Genomic DNA, 19,946 nt, shown 5'->3' with positions numbered 1-19,946 from the left:
CCGAGAGGAGGTTGTAGCAAGCTGAGTGTGGGTCTCTTTTTCTCAAGCAGCAAGTGATAGGATGAGAGTAAATGGCCTTAAGTGGTGCCAGAGGAGGTTTAGATTGCATATTAGGAAACAGTTCTTCTCCTAAGAGTTGGTCAAGCATTGGAACAGGCTGCCCAGGGGAGTGGTTGTGTCACTGTCCCTGGAAGTATGTAAAAGATGTGGTGCTTAGAGACATGGTTTAGTGCTGGACTTGGCAGTGTTAGGTTAATGATTTGACTCTGTGGTGTCTAGGGTCTTTTGCAACACAAATGATTCTATGATCATCTTTGGAAATAGTATTGCTTGGAGGTGTGTAAGATTTCCATCTGAGGCTGCTAAAGCATTGCGAAACACGAAGGGCAAGCTGCAGAGAGTCTGCTGGACACGGTGCATATGACACCATCTGTATGCTTTTCCATGGTACTCTCACTTTCAAAAAGGGTCTGCAAAGCTGGGCTGAAAGGAAACTGGCATGTTTGTGGCCGTGACTGTGGCAGTGGTGCTGAGTGGGGCCTGGGTGTCTCCTGATGCGAAGGGTGATCTTGAGCAGTGGGAAGACTTGCCTGAGGGAACTGGAAATTTGATGTTCTCCATGCTGTTCCTGACAGGTGAGAAGTCATCTGCCATATGCAGCTTTGGTCACTTGCTTTTAATGGGGAACGGTGTTGGTCAAGCAGAAGCTTTTTCAAATTTGATCAGATTTGGCCAGCCTTCTCCGAACCTCTCTCTGGTTACCTCTTGTGGGAGAAGAGGATGGAGAATGTCTGATCAGTCCTGACTGGAGATAAGAATATGAGAGAAGGATAGAGAATGTCTGAAGAGAGATGTATGTGAGGAGGATGGAGAATGTCTGATCTGACAGGAGGTAAGAGAGCAACTGGGTCTTACAAAGGAAAGTAAGAAAGATAAACATGGATATCTAGCTAAAAGGTGTTTACATGCTTGTAATGATGTATAGCTATGCAAATGCATTAATGGTTTCCACCCTGAGCCTGGTGGTACATAGAGCTGGAATTTGTATCTGGGCTCAAAGATATAAATATGACCTTCTCTGCACAATAAAGTGTCTCTGGTTCACCACAACCTGAGTCTGTGCATTCACATGCCAAAATATTTGCCCCCAGAATGGGGTTTGAGTAGGAGACTCATGGAGCCGGAACCAGTGGCGTGGCCTGACTGAACCAGCATCCATGGAAATTTTAACTTTATGCACCCGTGACCTACAGTGAAGGTGAGCTGTCAGGAACCATGGGAGGGATGTTATTCCGAGATCAGCAGCACAGCCTGGACCTATTGCAACGGCAGCTCAGAAATGAGCTGTGATGGGTCCGCAGATAGTGACTCTGTTAGGATGGATCCATCACAAAGTGCCAGACTTTCTGCCTGACGGCACTTTGCAAATTACTGCCTGACAAGCAGTCGGCAGAGGATTGTATGCTGCTGCTGCAGAGGGGGACTCTGTGACGGGAAAGCATTTATCAACTTGGTGGCAAATCCTGACTACTCTTCACCAAGTGTTGACTAATTCTACTAACAGTGCTAAACCAGGGCAAGCTGTAAACTCCACTGACAGCGTGACTCAACACACTGTCAATGATGGCGACTCTGTCCACACCTCCCCTGCCCCCAAAGCTACCATCGCCAGTTGCAGTGACCCTCACAGCACAGTACCAAGTGCAGGAACAGGACAACTCAGACAACGATTCCATTGACACTGTGAAACCTTTTGATCCAGGTCCTGTAGATGCAGAAAAGGAACCAGACCTTTTTCGTCCACCCACCCCCGCCATGAGTGGACTGTGTTTTTGGAGAGGGTGAAAGGGTGTCCAGGGGATCAGTGGCCTAAATGCAAGCGGGAAGCGATTAAGCGAGGGGATTTGAGAGTCACAATGGCATGTCCCGAATTTTATCGGCCAAATCAGTCTCCAGATTGGCAGCCTGTGCAATATGAGGCTTTAAAGAGTTAAGAAAAGCAGTGCAGGAAGGGGGGCTTCATAGTACATTTGCTATGTCCCTTCTTGAAGCGATGGCAGAGTCTTATACACTCACGCTGCATGATTGGAGGTCATTGCTTCATATGGTACTAACTCTGACACAGTATATGATGTGGTTATCTGATTTTTGTGAGCTGTGTGTAATGGCCTTGATTGAAAACCTAAATTGGGGAATTGCTGTTAGCTATGAGCAGTTGGCTGGAGAAAATAATTATGCCGCTTTTGTGACTCAGGCAGGGTATCCCAGGGACACCTATTTGCAAATTAAGGAGGTGGCTATTAAGGCAGTCCGGAAAATACCGGAATCTGGGTATACCTTTAGCGAGTCATTTGCCACAGTCTTGCAGGGTCCTAGAGAGTCATACACTACCTTTATTGATCGGCTTCAAAATATTTTGCAACAACAAGTCGAGAATGAGGAAGCTCAAGGCTTACTTTGAAAGCAACTAGCATATGATAATGCCAATGAAGACTGCAAATGGGCATTGCAGCCCCTTCGCAATCACAACCCTATGCTGTCAGACACGATAAGATCATGTCAAAATATAGGGACCGCAGGACATGTTAAACAACCCCACCATGTGTCAGGTGTTCCTAACACAGACTTCACAGCAGACTGTAATTCTCAGGTTGAGTTCTGGAATGCAGCATATTTTTGCTTCTCTAATCTCTTCTGTAGGTACAGCACACACTCTTAATAAGTTAGGCTGCTGGCTTGCTAAAGAAAGTAATATTACAAGCACTGCTCTTTCTGGCTTATTAGCAGATGTTGATTCTGTCCATCATGTGTCGCTATAGAACCGAGCTGCTATTGATTTTTTTATTGTTAGCACAGGGACATGGGTGTGAAGACTTTGATGGGATGTGTTGCATGAATCTAAGTGACCACTCTGAATCAACTCACCAAAGCATACAAAACTTAGAAGTCTAAACAAAAATCTGCAGCAGAGAAAGGGGTGGGATGCCTTTGGTCTCTTCTCATGACTGGGAAACTTCAGGCAGTGGATCAAAAGTATTGCAGAATTTATTATAATTGCCTTAACTGTCTTATTGATGTTTGGCTTCTGTCTCCCATGCCTTTTTTCCTTTATTCAGCGTTTAGTTAACTGTAACACAAATCAGGTCATGCTTACCCAGCAACACACAACCTTTGCCTTGTTGCAGTTAACAATCAAAAAAGGTAGAGACATGGGAGAGGAGGGTGGAGAATGTCTGAAAAGAGATGTTTGTGAGGAGGATGGAGAATGTCTGATCTGACAGGAGATGAGAACAACTGGGTCTTACAAAGGAAATTAAGAAAGATAAACATGGATATCTAGCCAAAAGGTGTTTACATGCTTGTAATGATATATAGCTATATAACTGCATAAACGGCCTGAGCCTGGTGGTACATAGAGCTGGAATTTGTATCTGGGCTCAAAGATATAAGTATGACCTTCTCTGCACAATAAAGTGTCTCTGGTTGCACCACAGTCTAAGACCATGCCTTCATACGTCACAACCTCCCTGCTCTCAGTCTTGCCATGGAGCAGAAGTGCCCTACATACTCAAGAAATCAGCAACACTTGCGTTTCAATACATTGGAATGGGATCCTATGGTTTTCTTCTCCTCTCATAGAAAATTATATGTCCCTTAATTTCTTCTCTCACATTGACAATATGTTGGTAACAGTGGAGGAGATGAAATGCTGAATTTCGGCAGCTGTCAGGTGGCAGAGTTTCAGGCACTTGGGTGTCAGTGTGGGGGGTGGTTTCCCAGTCTTTGAGCTGACACTAACTTTAGAGAAAATAGCCTTAGCTTTCTGGTGTCCCTCCTACTTCCCCTGTGATCACAGTGCATAAGGGAGCACTGTGCACTGCCCAGTGATTTCAAGGCTTTTGCAGAATGTGGCTCGTTATGTCCCATCCACCTTCCAGAGAAATCTCTCATGATGTTAAGCCAAAGTGCCCCTTAGAACCAGTTCCTCTCCCCTAAACATGTTTATTTTCTGAAGAAGCAACCAGTGATGCTACAGGTAAGTCACTCGTGAGTTTGAGAGACAGCTGTACTTCTGTTCCTGTATAGGCATGGTATCTTCATATTGGATGGACTGAATGTTGCCTGGATTGGGAGTTGGACTCGGTGTTTGCTTTGATTGGAGCAGCAAAGCAGCACCACCTACTGTCATTCCTTTCTTGCTGGTTCTGGGCACAGTGTGAGCAAGTGACAGAGAGTACAGATGGAGGAGCGACCTTAAAGCGTTTCTCAGAGTGGATGTGTTGGGCATCGAGGGGATGTTCTAATGAAAATGCCATGGTTTTAACTTTGTGGCTTTTGACAGGTGGGTCGTGCTAACGAGTGAGAGGTATTCCATGGGGACTAATGCCCCTGGGTGCCGAGGTTCTTGCTGTGTTGTGCTGGCAGAGCATGCCTGCCTGAAAGGAGAAGCAAGAGCTTGACTTTCAGCGTGGATGTGGAAAATGAGGCCAGAAGAACAGCTCTTCATCAAGATGTATGAAGAATGCTTGGGAGCTGTGTTTGCCCCATGCTTTTTCAGCTTTCTTGGAGAATTAGTATACTGGGCTCTGATGGGTTTGAGTTGCCGAGGGAGAGTGTCCCCCGGGTTGTTTGGGCTCACTGGAGCCTTTCTGCAGAGATATCGAATTACCTGGGCGTTGAGCTTGTGCTTCAGATGGTGGTGGATTCTCTTCCATGAGAGGACAGGGGCTGTGGAGTGTGGCCTTCTTCCAGAACGGGAGGTGCAGGGGCAGTCTGTCTTCAGGAGACTGGAAGAAAGCAGGAAGGCTGTTCTGGTCTGGAGAAGTGGAAGGCATCAGGGAAGAGGAGTGAGAGCTCATGCCAAAGGTCAAGTCCGTGCTCGATGTGGAGGGTGGTGTAATCATACAGGAAACTTGTTGGTTAAGGAGGCAAAGCAGAGTCAAAGAGAGAAGAAGAGAAGGGAGGAAGGGTCAGGACAACAAAAAGAAGACAAGCAGAAAAGAGTGGAAGGAAGGAAGGAACAGTGCCAAGCAAGAAGAGCAAGCAATAGCCAAGCATGCAAAGGAAAGAAGAGCGGGAGGAAGGAGGAAAGGATTAGCGAGTTTATTAACATGTCACCAAGGCTATTGATGTGCCCAGAAATGTGTTAAACAGAGAAAAAAGGAAAGGAAGAAGGAATGAGGAAGTGGAAACCAGAAAGAATTAAAGGAAGATGCAAGGAAGAAATGGAACAAGGCAGTAATTGAGGAAGGAAGATGACAAGGAGGAGAAAGAAAGAAAGAGAGAACGGGTAAAGTAGATGACTAGCACGCACCGACCTTCCCTGTAGACTCCGACGGCTTCGGTCCCTAACAGCCTCCGCCTTGGTTAGTGTCCCTCTCTCCGGCACCGGTGGCCGGTAATTAGCGCTGATGGTCCGCAATTAGCGCGGATGGCCCCGGCACTGAGGGCCACCGCCGCGGCGGTGAGGGGACTGGCGATGTGCCAGCGTGGGGTAAAGGAGGGGGCATGGTGGAAAAAGAAGCGAAAGGGGCGTAAAGGAAAGGGCACGGAAGGTAAGAACGAAAAGGATAAGGGAGGGAAGGAGGAGGCGGAACAGGCGGAAGGAGAAAAGAGCAGAAAGAGAAGAAAGGGACGAGGCAAGAGAAGGGAAGAAAAGGAATCGTGGGGAGAGCGAAGGGGAACGTAGGAAATGAAACGTCAGAAAGAGGAGGAAGGGGAGGAAGGCAGGCATGCAAGCCAAAGGCAGGCAGTGAGGAGACGGACAGCAAGAGGAAGAGGCGGCAGGAGCAGCCGAGCGAGCGGGGAGGTGGCCGGCGCGGGTCCGCGGTCGCTGTCGGGGAGCGTGCGAGGCGGCGGAGCAGCACACGGTGTCGCTGCAGGCTCAGGAACGGCGGCGGAGCGGCGCGTCGGCTCCGCCCCGGTGCGGCGGAGAGCCCGGCTGTGAGCGCGGGGGGGGCGGCGCGGCGCGGGGCGGTCAGCAGAGCCGGCGCGTCCGTGGGGCGGCGGGGAGCCGTGCGGGGCCCGTGCGGGAAGGGCGGAGGGTGCGATGGGCGTGTGGTGGGCGCCCGCGGTGCGGGTGCTGGTGCTGCAGGCGGCCTGGGCGCTGGGCGGCGGGCAGGTGCGCTACTCGGTGCCGGAGGAAGCCAAGGCCGGGACGGTGGTGGGCCGCCTGGCGCAGGACCTGGGCCTGGAGGCGGGCGAGGCGGAGGCGCGGCGTCTGCGGCTGGTGGCGCAGGGCCGGCGGGCGAGCGTGGAGGTGAGCCGGGCGAGCGGGGCGCTGGTGGTGAGCTCGCGGCTGGACCGGGAGGAGCTGTGCGGGAAGAGCGCGCCGTGCGCCCTGCGCCTGGAGGTGCTGGTGGAGCGGCCGCTGCGCGTCTTCCACGTGGAGCTGGAAGTCACCGACATCAACGACAACGCCCCGCTCTTCCCCGCCGCCCGCAAAAACCTCAGCATCGCGGAATTCACCACGCTGCCGGGGTCCCGGTTCCCGCTGGAGGGCGCGTCGGATGCAGATATCGGAGCCAACGCGCAGCTCTCCTATGCGCTCAGCCCCAACGAGCATTTCGCTCTGGATTTGCATCGCAGTGAAGAGTACCGAGAATCCCTGTTCCTGGTTCTTGCGAAACCGCTGGACCGCGAGTCGGTGGCTGTGCACCGTCTGGTGCTGACGGCGAGTGACGGGGGCCGGCCGCCGCTGACGGGCACGGTGGAGCTGGTGATTTCGGTGCTGGACGTTAACGACAATGCGCCCCAGTTCAACCAGTCGGTGTATAAAGCGCAGCTGCCGGAGAGCGCTGCCGAGGGGACGCTGGTGGCGCGGGTGAACGCCACGGATCCGGACGAGGGAAGCAACAGAGAAATGACGTTTACATCAAACAATGTTTTTCCCCTTAAGGGGTTAAATTTTTTTATTTTAAATCCAAAGTCGGGTGAGATCCGTCTGACGGGCGCCCTGGACTTTGAAGACGTCAGTTCATACGAGATCCAGGTTGAAGCAACAGACAAAGGGACGCCGCCGCTGTCGGGTCACTGCAAGGTGGTGGTGGAGGTTCTGGACGTGAACGACAACGCGCCGGAGGTGTGGGTGACTTCGCTGTCGGTGCCGGTGCCGGAGGACGCGGCGGTGGGGACGGTGGTGGCGCTGCTGAGCGTGTCGGACCGGGACTCGGGGGCGAACGGTCGCGTGCGGTGCGCGGTGTGGCCGACGTCGCCGTTCGGGCTGGTGGCGACGTTCGCGGGCTCGTACTCGCTGGTGCTGCGGGAAGCGCTGGACCGGGAGCGGGTGTCGGAGTACGAGGTGGAGGTGCGGGCGGAGGACGGCGGGGCGCCGCCGCTGCGCGCCAGCCGCGGGGTGCGCGTGCCGGTGTCGGACGTGAACGACAACGCGCCGGCGTTCGCGCAGGCCGTGTACACGGTGCTAGCGCGGGAGAACAACGCGGCGGGCGCGGAGCTGGCGCGGCTGTGGGCGCGGGACCCGGACGAGGCGGGCAACGGGCGCGTGAGCTACTCGGTGGCGGAGGGCGGCGGCGGCGCGGTGTCGGGCGTGGCGTGGCGGTCGGCGTCGAGCTACGTGTCGGTGGACGCGGAGAGCGGTCGGCTGTGGGCGCTGCAGCCGCTGGACTACGAGGAGCTGCAGGTGCTGCAGTTCGAGGTGCGGGCGGTGGACGCGGGGGAGCCGCCGCTGTGCGGCAACGCGACGGTGCAGCTCTTCGTGGTGGACGAGAACGACAACGCGCCGGCGCTGCTGCCTCCTGCCGGCGGCGGGCCGGGCCCCGGGGCCGCGGGCGAGGCGGTGTCGGGGCCGGACTCGGGGGCGCTGTGGGCGTGGGCGGCGTGGGGGGGCGCCGGCGGGGCAGGTGGTGGCGAAGATCCGCGCGGTGGACGCGGACTCGGGCTACAACGCGTGGCTGCGCTACGAGCTGTGGGAGCCGCGGGGGAAGGGCCCGTTCCGCGTGGGGCTGTACAGCGGCGAGGTGAGCACGGCGCGGGCGCTGGAGGAGGCGGACGGCCCGCGGCAGCGGCTGGTCATCGTGGTGCGGGACCACGGGGAGCCGGCGCGCTCGGTCACGGCCACGCTGAGCGTGTCGCTGGTGGAGGGCGCCGAGGCGGCTCTGGCGGCCGCGGGCTCGTCGTCTTCGGGGCCGGGGCTGCGTGCGGCGGCGGGCGCGGAGGGCGACGCGTCGGCGTCGGCGGCGACGAACGTGTGGCTGGTGGTGGCCATCTGCGCGGTGTCGAGCCTGTTCCTGCTGGCCGTGGTGCTGTACGGGGCGTCGCGGTGGGCGCCGCGGGCGGCCGTGCTGTCGGGTCCCGGGCCGGCGACGCTGGTGTGCGCCAGCGAGGTGGGGAGCTGGTCGTACTCGCAGCGCCAGAGCCGGAGCCTGTGCGTGACGGACGGCGCGGGCAAGAGCGACCTGATGGTTTTCAGCCCCAACTTCCCGCCGCCGCCCGGCCCCGCGGCGAAGGAGACGCAGCCGGAGCCGCCCGCTCTGCTGGACACGGTCAGTGCCCCCCCCCCCCCCCTTCCCCGCCCCTTCCCGCGACGCCCCTGCCCCTCTGTCGCCCTTTTCGCCCGCCCCCCTGGCCGGCGGTGGCGGTGGCCGTGCTCAGCCCCCGATGCCCGAGGGTGGTGGTCGCTGGGCAGGTGCTGGAGGCTCCTGACGGGACCGTTGCACCTGCCTTTGTGTCCTTGCCGGAGCCCCTTGACTCTTGGGGTACGGGAGGAATGAAGATCTGGTCGCACCCTGCAGCAGTTCTTGTCCACAGCTGAGGTTTGCTCACCAGCGTTTGGGTTTTTCTGTCAGAGGCTGGAATGAACGCCATTGCTGTTTAGAGCTGTTGCGACATGACCTTTAGGAAGAGTATTGCTCCCAGGGCTGCCCCATTTCCATCTGAGCTGGCTGAGGCATTGCCGAGCATGAAGAGTCCGCAGTAGAGCATCTGCCCGATATTGTGTGTGTGATGCCTTTCTGTGTTCTTTATGTTGCTGTCATTGATGGGAAGGGTAAGCCAAAGTAGGTTTGAGCCCTGAGGTGGGAAAGGAAGCTGTGTCATGTCCCAGAGATGAATGTGGTAGTGGCATGAGTAGGGCCTGGACCATGTCGTGATGTGAAAGATGACTTTAAGCTGTGGTAAGACTTGCCTGCAGGAACTAGTAATACTTGGGAAGACCATAGGCCATGTCCTAATATGGTAAGTATGGGAGATGATGTATTTGTCTTGATCATCTATGTGCCAGAGGAGAGGAATGTAGTATGCCTAGAAGAAAGCATGGGGCAGGATGGCCATAAAGGATTCTTTTAAAGATGATTGTTTCCCAGGCTCCAAGAGCCTGGAGATGGAGGCCATCTGGATCTTGAGACAGTGTGTGTTACTGAGATGCCCACAATGTCCTTGTGGTGTGTTGCCCTTGGTTGGATGCCAGGTGCATCATTGAACTACTGTGTCATTCCTATGTACAGTCAAACACAGGGAGAAAATAAGCTGAAAAAACCCCACTTGAGGTCCAAGATAAGGAGTCAGCAGTAAAGTATCTGCCTGACACTGTGTGTGTGTGATGCCTTCATATGTTCTTAATGTTGCTGTCATTGATGGGAAGGGTAAGCAAAAGCAAGTTTGAGCCTTGAGGTGAGAAAGGAAACTCTTTCATGTCCCAGAAGTGAATGTGGCAGTGGCACTGAGTAGGGCCTGTCCTTTTCAATATCAAAAGTTGCACATGTGGAATCCAAGGAAAGCAAAAGGTGTTATTTTCTACCTCCAGTCAGCAGGGGACGTTCAGCCACTTCCCAGGAAGCAGGCCCTCATTCGGAGTAGTGGTTGCTCTGTAAGAGAAATATCATAAATAACTAATACCCCACCATCGTCCTCCTTTCTGTTAGCTTTTATATCTGAGCAAGCATCATATGGTATGGAATATGCCATTGGTCATTTTGGGTCACGTGCCCTGGATATGTCCCCTCACAAGATCTTTCCCACCTGTAGCCTTCTGGTGAGAGTGTGGGGAAAGGTTCGAGAGACAGCTTTGGTGTTGTGCAAGCACTGCTCAGCAGTAGTTAAAACAGTGGTGTTTTACCACTGCCTTTCTATCTACCAACAAAGCACAGCATTATAAGGGCTGCTGTGAGGCTCAGCCAGACCCAATAGAGTTGCCTGAGGTTCTGAAGATGTCACGCCACAGTGTCCCTGGTGCTGCTGCCTGCCTGACATAGGCAAAGTGTTGGTAAAAGGCGGTGAAATGCAGACTGCTGAATATTGTCTGATGAACATTTTCACTGCTGTCTTGGGAAGGGTGTTGTGGGAGGTTAGTGCTTCAACCTGCTGTCCTTGTGTGCTGTTTGGCATCTCTAGTAGCTTCCGCACCGCTGATGCTGCCATGATGGTTCCGCGGTCATCCTCAGTCAGGATTTGTAAGGGCACGTGATGAGGTGGATGTAACCTTTGTGGTCTTGACTTCCCCTGCTTGTGCAGTTGCACATTGGCTTTGGTAGGAACGTGTGTGTGTGATGTGCCATTGCACGCATGGCTCATTCTGATGTGTGCATGTTCAGAGAAAAGCCTGCAGAGCCGCCCAGCACTGCTTTTGGGTGGCACAAATTCCCCCACCCAGTTGACATCGTGAGATTGCTTGCGCTTCAGCATCTGGTGTGGTTCTGTCCAAGATCTGTGTGGAGTGGGATCAGAGGTGTCAGAGTTCTAATCACAGAATCCTTAAGAACTCCATTTCTATATGAAATTGCTGAAAAAGCACAAAGCATCCAGGCAGATTCCGTCTGCTGTCCTTGTGTAACAGTGAGCATCTACACGAGTTTCCACAGCCATTGATGTTGCCGTGTTGGTTCCTCGATCCTCCTCAGGCAGGATTTTAACAGGGCGGTAAGGAGGTGTGTGTGACCTTTGGGTGCTCAACTTTCCCTGCTCGTCTGGTCTCAGCAGAGATGGTGTGTCCTCTTGCCAGTGTTGACTCATTCTGATATGTGCACATAGACACGAAACCCTGCACAGCAGCACAGCTCTGGTGTTGTGTCGTGGAAATTCTCCCACCCAACTGCTATTTTGGGTGTGCTTGCGTTTCAGCCTTTGGTGTGGTTCTCTCAAGGAATAAAATCCCTGCAGAGTGGGATCTGAGGTGTCCCAGCTGTAATCGCAGACACTCTAAAAACGTGCAGCTCTGTGGTGTTCCCATTGGAGATTTCTGAGAAGGCAAAAGTCTTCCGGGTGCAGTTCATGTGTCTGGGAAGAGTCTGCCAGGCACTGTGTGGCTTTGCATGGCTCCATAGTTTCTTTCTGCCAGTTGTGAGGGAAGGTGAGGATGTGCAAAGGCCTGGGTTGTGCTCAGAGTGGGGTTTAGAGCTGGGGCGTGTTGTTGGGTTAGAGCAGTATCTGGGTCTTGTAGTTGTGATCCTGCTAGTGGCACCAAGTAGGGCCTGGTCATGTATTAAGGGTGAGGGTGACACTGAGCGGGGAAGAGGGTTGCCTGGGGGGAATGGAGATGCTGGGTTGAACACGGCCTGTGTCATTGTGGAAGGACTGGAGAATGTCTGCTCAGCCCTGGAGATGACATTTGCCATGGCACGGGACAGAGTATATTCCAGTAGAAATCCTTGAGAAGACTCCCAGCACACACTGCTACTTTCCCACAACCTTCTCGGGACCTCCAGAAGTTCCACATATGGTAAGGCACTGGTGATCTTTGTGGTATTACTGATTGTTAAGTCACATGATAGACATGCCTTTAGTTCCTTTCTTTTGACATGGAATGTTACTGCTCAAATGGAAAATTTTGCACATTTTGGTCACGGAGCCACCCTTCACCGAATGTCTCTGTGTTACCTTTCTGCTCTGAGTCTTGCTAGGCAGGAGAAGAAGTTCTCTCTCTGTTCAAGATGTTGGCAGTCCTTGGGTTTCAGTACAGTGAAATGGGTCCCTTTAGTTTTCTTCTCTGCTCTTACCAAAACCTCCCACCCGTTTGTGTTTTTCTTCTCTCTCATTGGCAGTGTGTTGGTAATGGTTGGTGAGATGCATCCTGCTGAGTTCTGCAGCTGTCAGTCAGGTTGCAGATATTTGGGTGGTTGGCCATCAGTGTAAGATGTTTCTTTTCCCACTCTCTGGAGCCGAGGTTGACATTCACAGAATGTCCTTGGCGTTCACGTCTCCCTCTTGCTTCTGCTGTGATAGCAGTACATAATGGAGCACTACCCACCGCTGAGTGGTTTCAAGGCTTTTGGAGAACCATAGTAGTTTCTTTCTTGAGAGAAATCACTGTTAATTGTAAGGTAAAATGTCTCTCAGAGCCAGCTGGCCTGTCCCGAAAATGTTTCTTTTCCAGAAGAAGGAACCACGAATTCTACAGGTGAGTTTCTTGTACCTAAAGAGGCTGTGTTTGAGATACTGTACTTTTGTTCCCGTTCAGCCTTCATGTTGGGTCAACCAAATGTGTCCTGGATTGTAATGCCTATAAGTTTGGACAGCAAAGCACCACCACCTGCTTTTGTTCCTGCTTCTGCTGCTTGCAGGAACAGCATGAGCTGATGGCAGAAGGACAGATGGGGAGGACCCCAGTGCGTTTCTGGGAGTGGATGTGTTTAGCATAGAGGGGATTTCATATCCAAACCTCTGTGGTCTTCCCTTCGTGGCGTTTGTTTGGCTAAAGTGTCGCATGGCTCACATTAATGATGGAGTTCATGGGTACCAAGGTTCTTGGAGTGTTCTTCTGCAAGAAGAAGCAAGGGTTAACACGTGGTGAGCAGCTGGAAAAAACAGCTCTTCATCGAGGTGCAGGGAGAGTGCTTGGGAGCTGTGGTTGTGCCATGCTTTTTCAGCCTTCTTGGAGGATTGGTTGCTGGGCTGGATTTCCCGAAGGGAAGACTGCCCTGGATTTCCTGAACTCTTTGGAGCCTGTTTCATGGAGGTCTGAGTACCTGGGCCTTGGGCTTTTGTCTCTGATGGCGGTGGATTCTGTTCTGATGTGGCAAAGCTGTTCTTTGCCATGTGATGGCCTTGCTGTGTTGTTCGCTGGATCGTTGAGAGGACTGTATGAAAGGAAGAAGCAAGCATGTAAGAGAGAAAGAAGAGAAAGAATGGAAAAAAGGAAGAGATGGTATGGGAGATGATCAGCATCACCTCCGTTATCTCTGCATGCCGAATGGAGGTGAGGAGCTCGGCATCTTGGGTGCTCCACGGCGCTGTGCAAGGCTTGATGAAAGGTGGTGAGGAAGAGGAATGGGAACTCATGCCTGAGGGCATGTCCGTGCTGCATGGGGTGAGGGTGATGTAGTCATCTAGAAAAGATGTTGGTGAAGGAGCCAAGGAAGAGACAAAGAGAGGACAGGGACGAGAAGGTGGAAGAAGAGCAGGATGGAAGGAAAAATGTAGAGGAAGTGAAGGAAACCAGAACGAAGCAAGCAACAGAGAGAAAGAAGATAAAGGATGATAAGATGGATGAGTTTATTAGCATGCCCAATCGCTATGGATTCCTATACACGGAAAGGCGGGGAGGGAGATAAAGGGAGAGTTAACGAAAGGAGGAAAGAGCGGAAGAGAAGAAGTGAGTAAGGAAGGAAGAAAGATGACAAAGACGAGAGTGATGAAGAAAGCATAAAGCAGATGACCAGGACGCGCCGATGTTACCTTGCAGGAGTATCGCAGAAGGAAGGTGAAAGAGAAGGAAGGAAACTATGGGAGTAAAAAGCAAGGAAGAAAGGAAGGGCTGATGAGAAGATGTCCAGCACGGGACGACATCACCTGTAGACGCTGCACGGCTTCGGTCCCTAACAGCCTCCGCCTTGGTTAGTGTCCCTCTCTCCGGCACCGGTGGCCGGTAATTAGCGCTGATGGTCCGCAATTAGCGCGGATGGCCCCGGCATTGAGGGCCACCGCCGCGGCGGTGAGGGGACTGGCGATGTGCCAGCGTGGGGTAAAGGAGGGGGCATGGTGGAAAAAGAAGGGAAAGGGGCGTAAAGGAAAGGGCACGGAAGGTGAGAACGAAAAGGATAAGGGAGGGAAGGAGGAGGCGGAACAGGCGGAAGGAGAAAAGAGCAGAAAGAGAAGAAAGGAACGAGGCAAGAGAAAGGAAGAAAAGGAATTGTGGGAAGAAAGAAGGGGAACGTAGGAAATGAAACGTCAGAAAGAGGAGGAAGGGGAGGAAGGCAGGCATGCAAGCCAAAGGCAGGCAGTGAGGAGACGGACAGCAAGAGGAAGAGGCGGCAGGAGCAGCCGAGCGAGCGGGGAGGTGGCCGGCGCGGGTCCGCGGTCGCTGTCGGGGAGCGTGCGAGGCGGCGGAGCAGCACACGGTGTCGCTGCAGGCTCAGGAACGGCGGCGGAGCGGCGCGTCGGCTCCGCCCCGGTGCGGCGGAGAGCCCGGCTGTGAGCGCGGGGGGGGCGGCGCGGCGCGGGGCGATCAGCAGAGCCGGCGCGTCCGGGCGGCGGCGGGGAGCCGTGCGGGGCCCGTGCGGGAAGGGCGGCGGGTGCGATGGGCGTGTGGTGGGCGCCCGCGGTGCGGGTGCTGGTGCTGCAGGCGGCCTGGGCGCTGGGCGGCGGGCAGGTGCGCTACTCGGTGCCGGAGGAAGCCAAGGCCGGGACGGTGGTGGGCCGCCTGGCGCAGGACCTGGGCCTGGAGGCGGGCGAGGCGGAGGCGCGGCGTCTGCGGCTGGTGGCGCAGGGCCGGCGGGCGAGCGTGGAGGTGAGCCGGGCGAGCGGGGCGCTGGTGGTGAGCTCGCGGCTGGACCGGGAGGAGCTGTGCGGGAAGAGCGCGCCGTGCGCCCTGCGCCTGGAGGTGCTGGTGGAGCGGCCGCTGCGCGTCTTCCACGTGGAGCTGGAGGTCACCGACATCAACGACAACGCCCCGCTCTTCCCCGCCGCCCGCAAAAACCTCAGCATCGCGGAATTCACCACGCTGCCGGGGTCCCGGTTCCCGCTGGAGGGCGCGTCGGATGCAGATATCGGAGCCAACGCGCAGCTCTCCTATGCGCTCAGCCCCAACGAGCATTTCGCTGTAGAATTGCAAAAAGCCGATGAGGACGGTGAGTCCCTGTTCCTGGCACTCAGGAAACCGCTGGACCGCGAGTCGGTGGCTGTACACCGTCTGGTGCTGACGGCGAGTGACGGGGGCCGGCCGCCGCTGACGGGCACGGTGGAGCTGGTGATTTCGGTGTTGGACGCCAACGACAACGCGCCCCAGTTCAACCAGTCGGTGTATAAAGTGCAGCTGCCGGAAAACACTGAAAGCGGAACTTCAGTGATCAAGCTGAACGCCGTAGATTTGGACGAGGGTATGAACAGGAACGTCTGGTATTATCTCCGGACTCTGTTACCTCAAGATGGAAGAGAGGTTTTCGGGATCGACAGAAACAGCGGAGAGATCCATCTTAGAGGTGACTTAGACTTTGAGGATGTTGGTCTGTATCGCCTGCAAGTGGATGCGACAGATCAGGGCAACCCTCCGCTGTCGGGTCACTGCAAGGTGGTGGTGGAGGTTCTGGACGTGAACGACAACGCGCCGGAGGTGTGGGTGACTTCGCTGTCGGTGCCGGTGCCGGAGGACGCGGCGGTGGGGACGGTGGTGGCGCTGCTGAGCGTGTCGGACCGGGACTCGGGGGCGAACGGTCGCGTGCGGTGCGCGGTGTGGCCGGCGTCGCCGTTCGGGCTGGTGGCGACGTTCGCGGGCTCGTACTCGCTGGTGCTGCGGGAGGCGCTGGACCGGGAGCGGGTGTCGGAGTACGAGGTGGAGGTGCGGGCGGAGGACGGCGGGGCGCCGCCGCTGCGCGCCAGCCGCGGGGTGCGCGTGCCGGTGTCGGACGTGAACGACAACGCGCCGGCGTTCGCGCAGGCCGTGTACACGGTGCTGGCGCGGGAGAACAACGCGGCGGGCGCGGAGCTGGCGCGGCTGTGGGCGCGGGACCCGGACGAGGCGGGCAACGGGCGCGTGAGCTACTCGGTGGCGGAGGGCGGCGGCGGCGCGGTGTCGGGCGGGGCGTGGCGGTCGGCGTCGAGCTACGTGTCGGTGGACGCGGAGAGCGGTCGGCTGTGGGCGCTGCAGCCGCTGGACTACGAGGAGCTGCAGGTGCTGCAGTTCGAGGTGCGGGCGGTGGACGCGGGGGAGCCGCCGCTGTGCGGCAACGCGACGGTGCAGCTCTTCGTGGTGGACGAGAACGACAACGCGCCGGCGCTGCTGCCTCCTGCCGGCGGCGGGCCGGGCCCCGGGGCCGCGGGCGAGGCGGTGTCGGGGCCGGGCTCGGGGGCGCTGTGGGCGTGGGCGGCGTGGGGGGCGCCGGCGGGGCAGGTGGTGGCGAAGATCCGCGCGGTGGACGCGGACTCGGGCTACAACGCGTGGCTGCGCTACGAGCTGTGGGAGCCGCGGGGGAAGGGCCCGTTCCGCGTGGGGCTGTACAGCGGCGAGGTGAGCACGGCGCGGGCGCTGGAGGAGGCGGACGGCCCGCGGCAGCGGCTGGTCATCGTGGTGCGGGACCACGGGGAGCCGGCGCGCTCGGTCACGGCCACGCTGAGCGTGTCGCTGGTGGAGGGCGCCGAGGCGGCTCTGGCGGCCGCGGGCTCGTCGTCTTCGGGGCCGGGGCTGCGTGCGGCGGCGGGCGCGGAGGGCGACGCGTCGGCGTCGGCGGCGACAAACGTGTGGCTGGTGGTGGCCATCTGCGCGGTGTCGAGCCTGTTCCTGCTGGCCGTGGTGCTGTACGGGGCGTCGCGGTGGGCGCCGCGGGCGGCCGTGCTGTCGGGTCCCGGGCCGGCGACGCTGGTGTGCGCCAGCGAGGTGGGGAGCTGGTCGTACTCGCAGCGCCAGAGCCGGAGCCTGTGCGTGACGGACGGCGCGGGCAAGAGCGACCTGATGGTTTTCAGCCCCAACTTCCCGCCGCCGCCCGGCCCCGCGGCGAAGGAGACGCAGCCGGAGCCGCCCGCTCTGCTGGACACGGTCAGTGCCCCCCCCCCCCCCCTTCCCCGCCCCTTCCCGCGACGCCCCTGCCCCTCTGTCGCCCTTTTCGCCCGCCCCCCTGGCCGGCGGTGGCGGTGGCCGTGCTCAGCCCCCGGTGCCTGAGCGCAATCGGTACTACGCGGTATTTACTCTGTAACTTCGGACTGTAATTTCACTGCTGTTTTCTTAGTTCTGTAATTTTTACACCACTAGAGGTTTTTTTATGCCTCTTTTTGCTTTTCCTGAGGATCAGAACTGCTTGGAGTCATTCTGCAGCCCTTTTCTATAGCGTCACGTTCTCAGTGCTTGTAGCTTCACATGAACGTTTACTCTTTTATATGTGTCTGTGGTGTGACAGGGTAGGTTGCTGTTTTCGTGAGCACCTCGTATCTTTTTGTAGAGAAGCCTTACTTGAATAAGGAGATGAGAACATAAGTTGTGGTTTAAAGGATATGTGGAAATATCCAGTCCAAACTCATCCTCACAATTGGCCATCTTGCTGTTGGGTGGGTTTTCTTGCTGTGTTATCCCATCTAGTTTTTCATGTCTTTATTCCCTGTCATACTTCATAGTACTTCATAGTGCATTCTTCTGCTTTGAAGCTCCCTGTTGAATTCCCTTATAGTTTTATATTTTGTAACATGCAAAAATGCTCATCAAACAGAAGCTGTCCTAAATCTTTGTTTATCCTGCTGGCCACCTCTGAAACTCTTCCTGGTGTCCTGTCTTCTTCTCACTGTCTTGAGAAGGAGAGGACCTATAATAAATATTCAACGTGTTGGTGAACCTTCTGTTTCCACTAAGCTCGATGAAATCAAGTTTTTTTCTGTGGTCTCACAGTCTTACCCTTTTGATTGGCACAAGAATGGAGCTGATACGTTGATGTCACTGTCTTCCCTCTGCCAAATGCGTCATTTCAGAGTCAGTCATTGTCTCTGTTGAAGCTGCATTTTTTCCCTCACTTGCTCAGTTTTGCAGTGTGCTGTATGGAAAGTCTTTTGCCATTTTCCCACCTAGTTCTTCGAGGTCAAGTCTTTTTGCAGTTAGTCCCACAGACCTGTATTTGAACTCTGCTCGGTAGGGTAATGTCTCCTGTAGCCTTTGTTACATCACTCTCCATTACTTTTTTTGTGATGTTTTAATGAGTAATTAAATGGTGTGGCTCCCTGCGAAGATCTCTGACCGTCTGCAGTGTTGACCTTATGATGTTGCTGATATTATCAGGTTTAGTTTTCGTGCCATCTGTGTAGTTAATCACAACTCTAAGTGCCTCTTTCACCCTTTTTTCATTTTGTATCGACTGTCTTCAGTTTTGTGCGTTTTCCTATCTTGCACGAAGGGCAGTTGTAGTGAACTCTTTGCTTTTGCCTGCTGTGAAGTGCTGGTTTCCATTCTTTCCTTAATCAGAAGTCTGTCCTTCTTTTTTATATTCCTTTGAAAGGGAGATCCTGCAAGGTCTCACAGTTGGTACTCCATGTTCTTCTCTCTTCAGCTGGTGTGGCATATATTTTTTTTTGTTTGTGAAGTTCTACAGAATTACTATGGACATGGAAAAGATAGTAGAAGCATTTCATGTTGCCTCGTTCTGAGTATGATGTAAATGTAGTTTCTAACACAAAGTACTTAACAGCAGAAGAGCATGAACCAAGGTAGGTGTGAAAATCGTGCAGCCATAGTGCTATATTAGGCAAGATGTGTTGCTAGAGGACTTCTTTTTAGTGGGCGAATATGTTTGTAGAGGCACCTCACCTACAATTCCTGACTCTGCTACTTCTATGTACCTTGCAGTGGTAGGCTTTGCATTTCTTTCTTTTTCTCCACACCCCTCCCCCGCCCCTTCCTGAGAGTGCTTTTTAAAATAAACTGTTACTTTGTGTCTCATGTTGTATATGCTTTATGATGCTCATGTGACTATGAACTGGGATGACACCTGAAACTCCTGAGTCCCCTGTGGATAGCGTGGCTTAGCTTGCCTTTCTCAGGAGATATATCAGTAATTGTGAGCAAGAGTCATGCAACCAAATAGTGTTGACTATTTGATTTCAGACTTTTTTGGACCTTGCGATCACTGTGGTTCACCATCTTATAGTCACTTAAGATGAGGTTTACCTCGAGAGAATGCTGTGAGGCTTCAGGTGCAATTTCTGTTTCCATCTTCATAGAAGTTGAAAGAGAAATGCTGGCAATACAGGAGGGATCTGAGAGGCTGGACAAAAACTATTTGTTTTTCCAGCCCTGCTTCCCTGACATGGTGAATAGTGATCCTTGGGCTCGGCCCTCACAACGGAGACCTGGAAATAAATCAAGACAACTGTTAAAATAGCATCATGCGTGATTAAAGATGACCTGTCAACAGACCTACCTAGATTTTTGTAGCATTTGGTATCTTAATTTTGGTTTGACATCCTGTTGCATCATTGATGCTTCTGTGGTAGAACCAGCAACTCACTACTGTGTGAAATCATCTGGTTTGTGTTGCTGCCTGGCCTGCATGACAGGGTAACAGCAAGTGCCTGTAGCTGTGTAGAGAAGAGTCCCTGATCTGTTTATGTCAGTGGATGGAGGTGGAGCCTGGGAACATGTAAGACTGTACCTTGTCAGAGCAGTGGTGCAACACTTTTGTTTTGGCTTCAGTTACGTCATGGGTGGATGACTGTACTGTATCCTGCAGTGACTCATGTCCATCAGTAGTGGGAACATTGTTTTGCTGTCCCTGTGAGTGCCTACCTGCCCCAAAAGGTAAGAAAGAACATGTCATTCATTGTGCAGGTATGAGTGAGGAATAAAACATATTAGAAATACTTTACCGAGACACAAAAAGACTACTAGAGTGCGCAGGTTCCCTGAGCTATTTCACCCTTCAGAGAGGATTTGTGCCATGTGAATTATGTTTAGACTGACATGTAGAGTTAGGGAGTCACTGATGAATTGAAAATCTTTGGAATTTGTATGCATCGATGGTTTCTCAGGTTGGACCTGTACTTCAAAAGGCAAAACCATTCTGGCCTCACTCTATTATTTACTTTAT

General features: G+C 54.4%; 2 protein-coding genes across 3 annotated transcripts in view; both read left to right on the top strand.

Moving 5' to 3' along the window:
* Positions 1-6,048: 6,048 nt before the first annotated feature.
* LOC121093000 (protocadherin alpha-3-like) lies at positions 6,049-8,747 on the top strand. Its single transcript, XM_040604745.1, is given in 2 exon segments — positions 6,049-7,836; positions 7,838-8,747. Coding segments are annotated over 2 exon segments (2,679 nt in total). The 5' UTR covers position 6,049; the 3' UTR covers positions 8,730-8,747.
* Positions 8,748-14,049: 5,302 nt separating this feature from the next.
* LOC121092415 (protocadherin alpha-C2-like) overlaps positions 14,050-19,946 on the top strand; it is a 95,417-nt gene continuing 89,520 nt past the window's right edge. For both annotated transcript variants that reach the window (XM_040603413.1, XM_040603418.1), the window contains exon 1: positions 14,050-16,918. In XM_040603413.1, coding sequence (XP_040459347.1) covers positions 14,468-16,918 — 2,451 coding nt within the window. In that variant the 5' untranslated portion in view covers positions 14,050-14,467. The remainder of the gene's footprint in view (positions 16,919-19,946) is intronic.

The sequence above is a fragment of the Falco naumanni genome, chromosome 8 (assembly GCF_017639655.2).
Source record: "Falco naumanni isolate bFalNau1 chromosome 8, bFalNau1.pat, whole genome shotgun sequence".
NCBI lineage: Eukaryota > Metazoa > Chordata > Aves > Falconiformes > Falconidae > Falco > Falco naumanni.
This window is presented reverse-complemented; position numbering and strand designations above follow the sequence as displayed.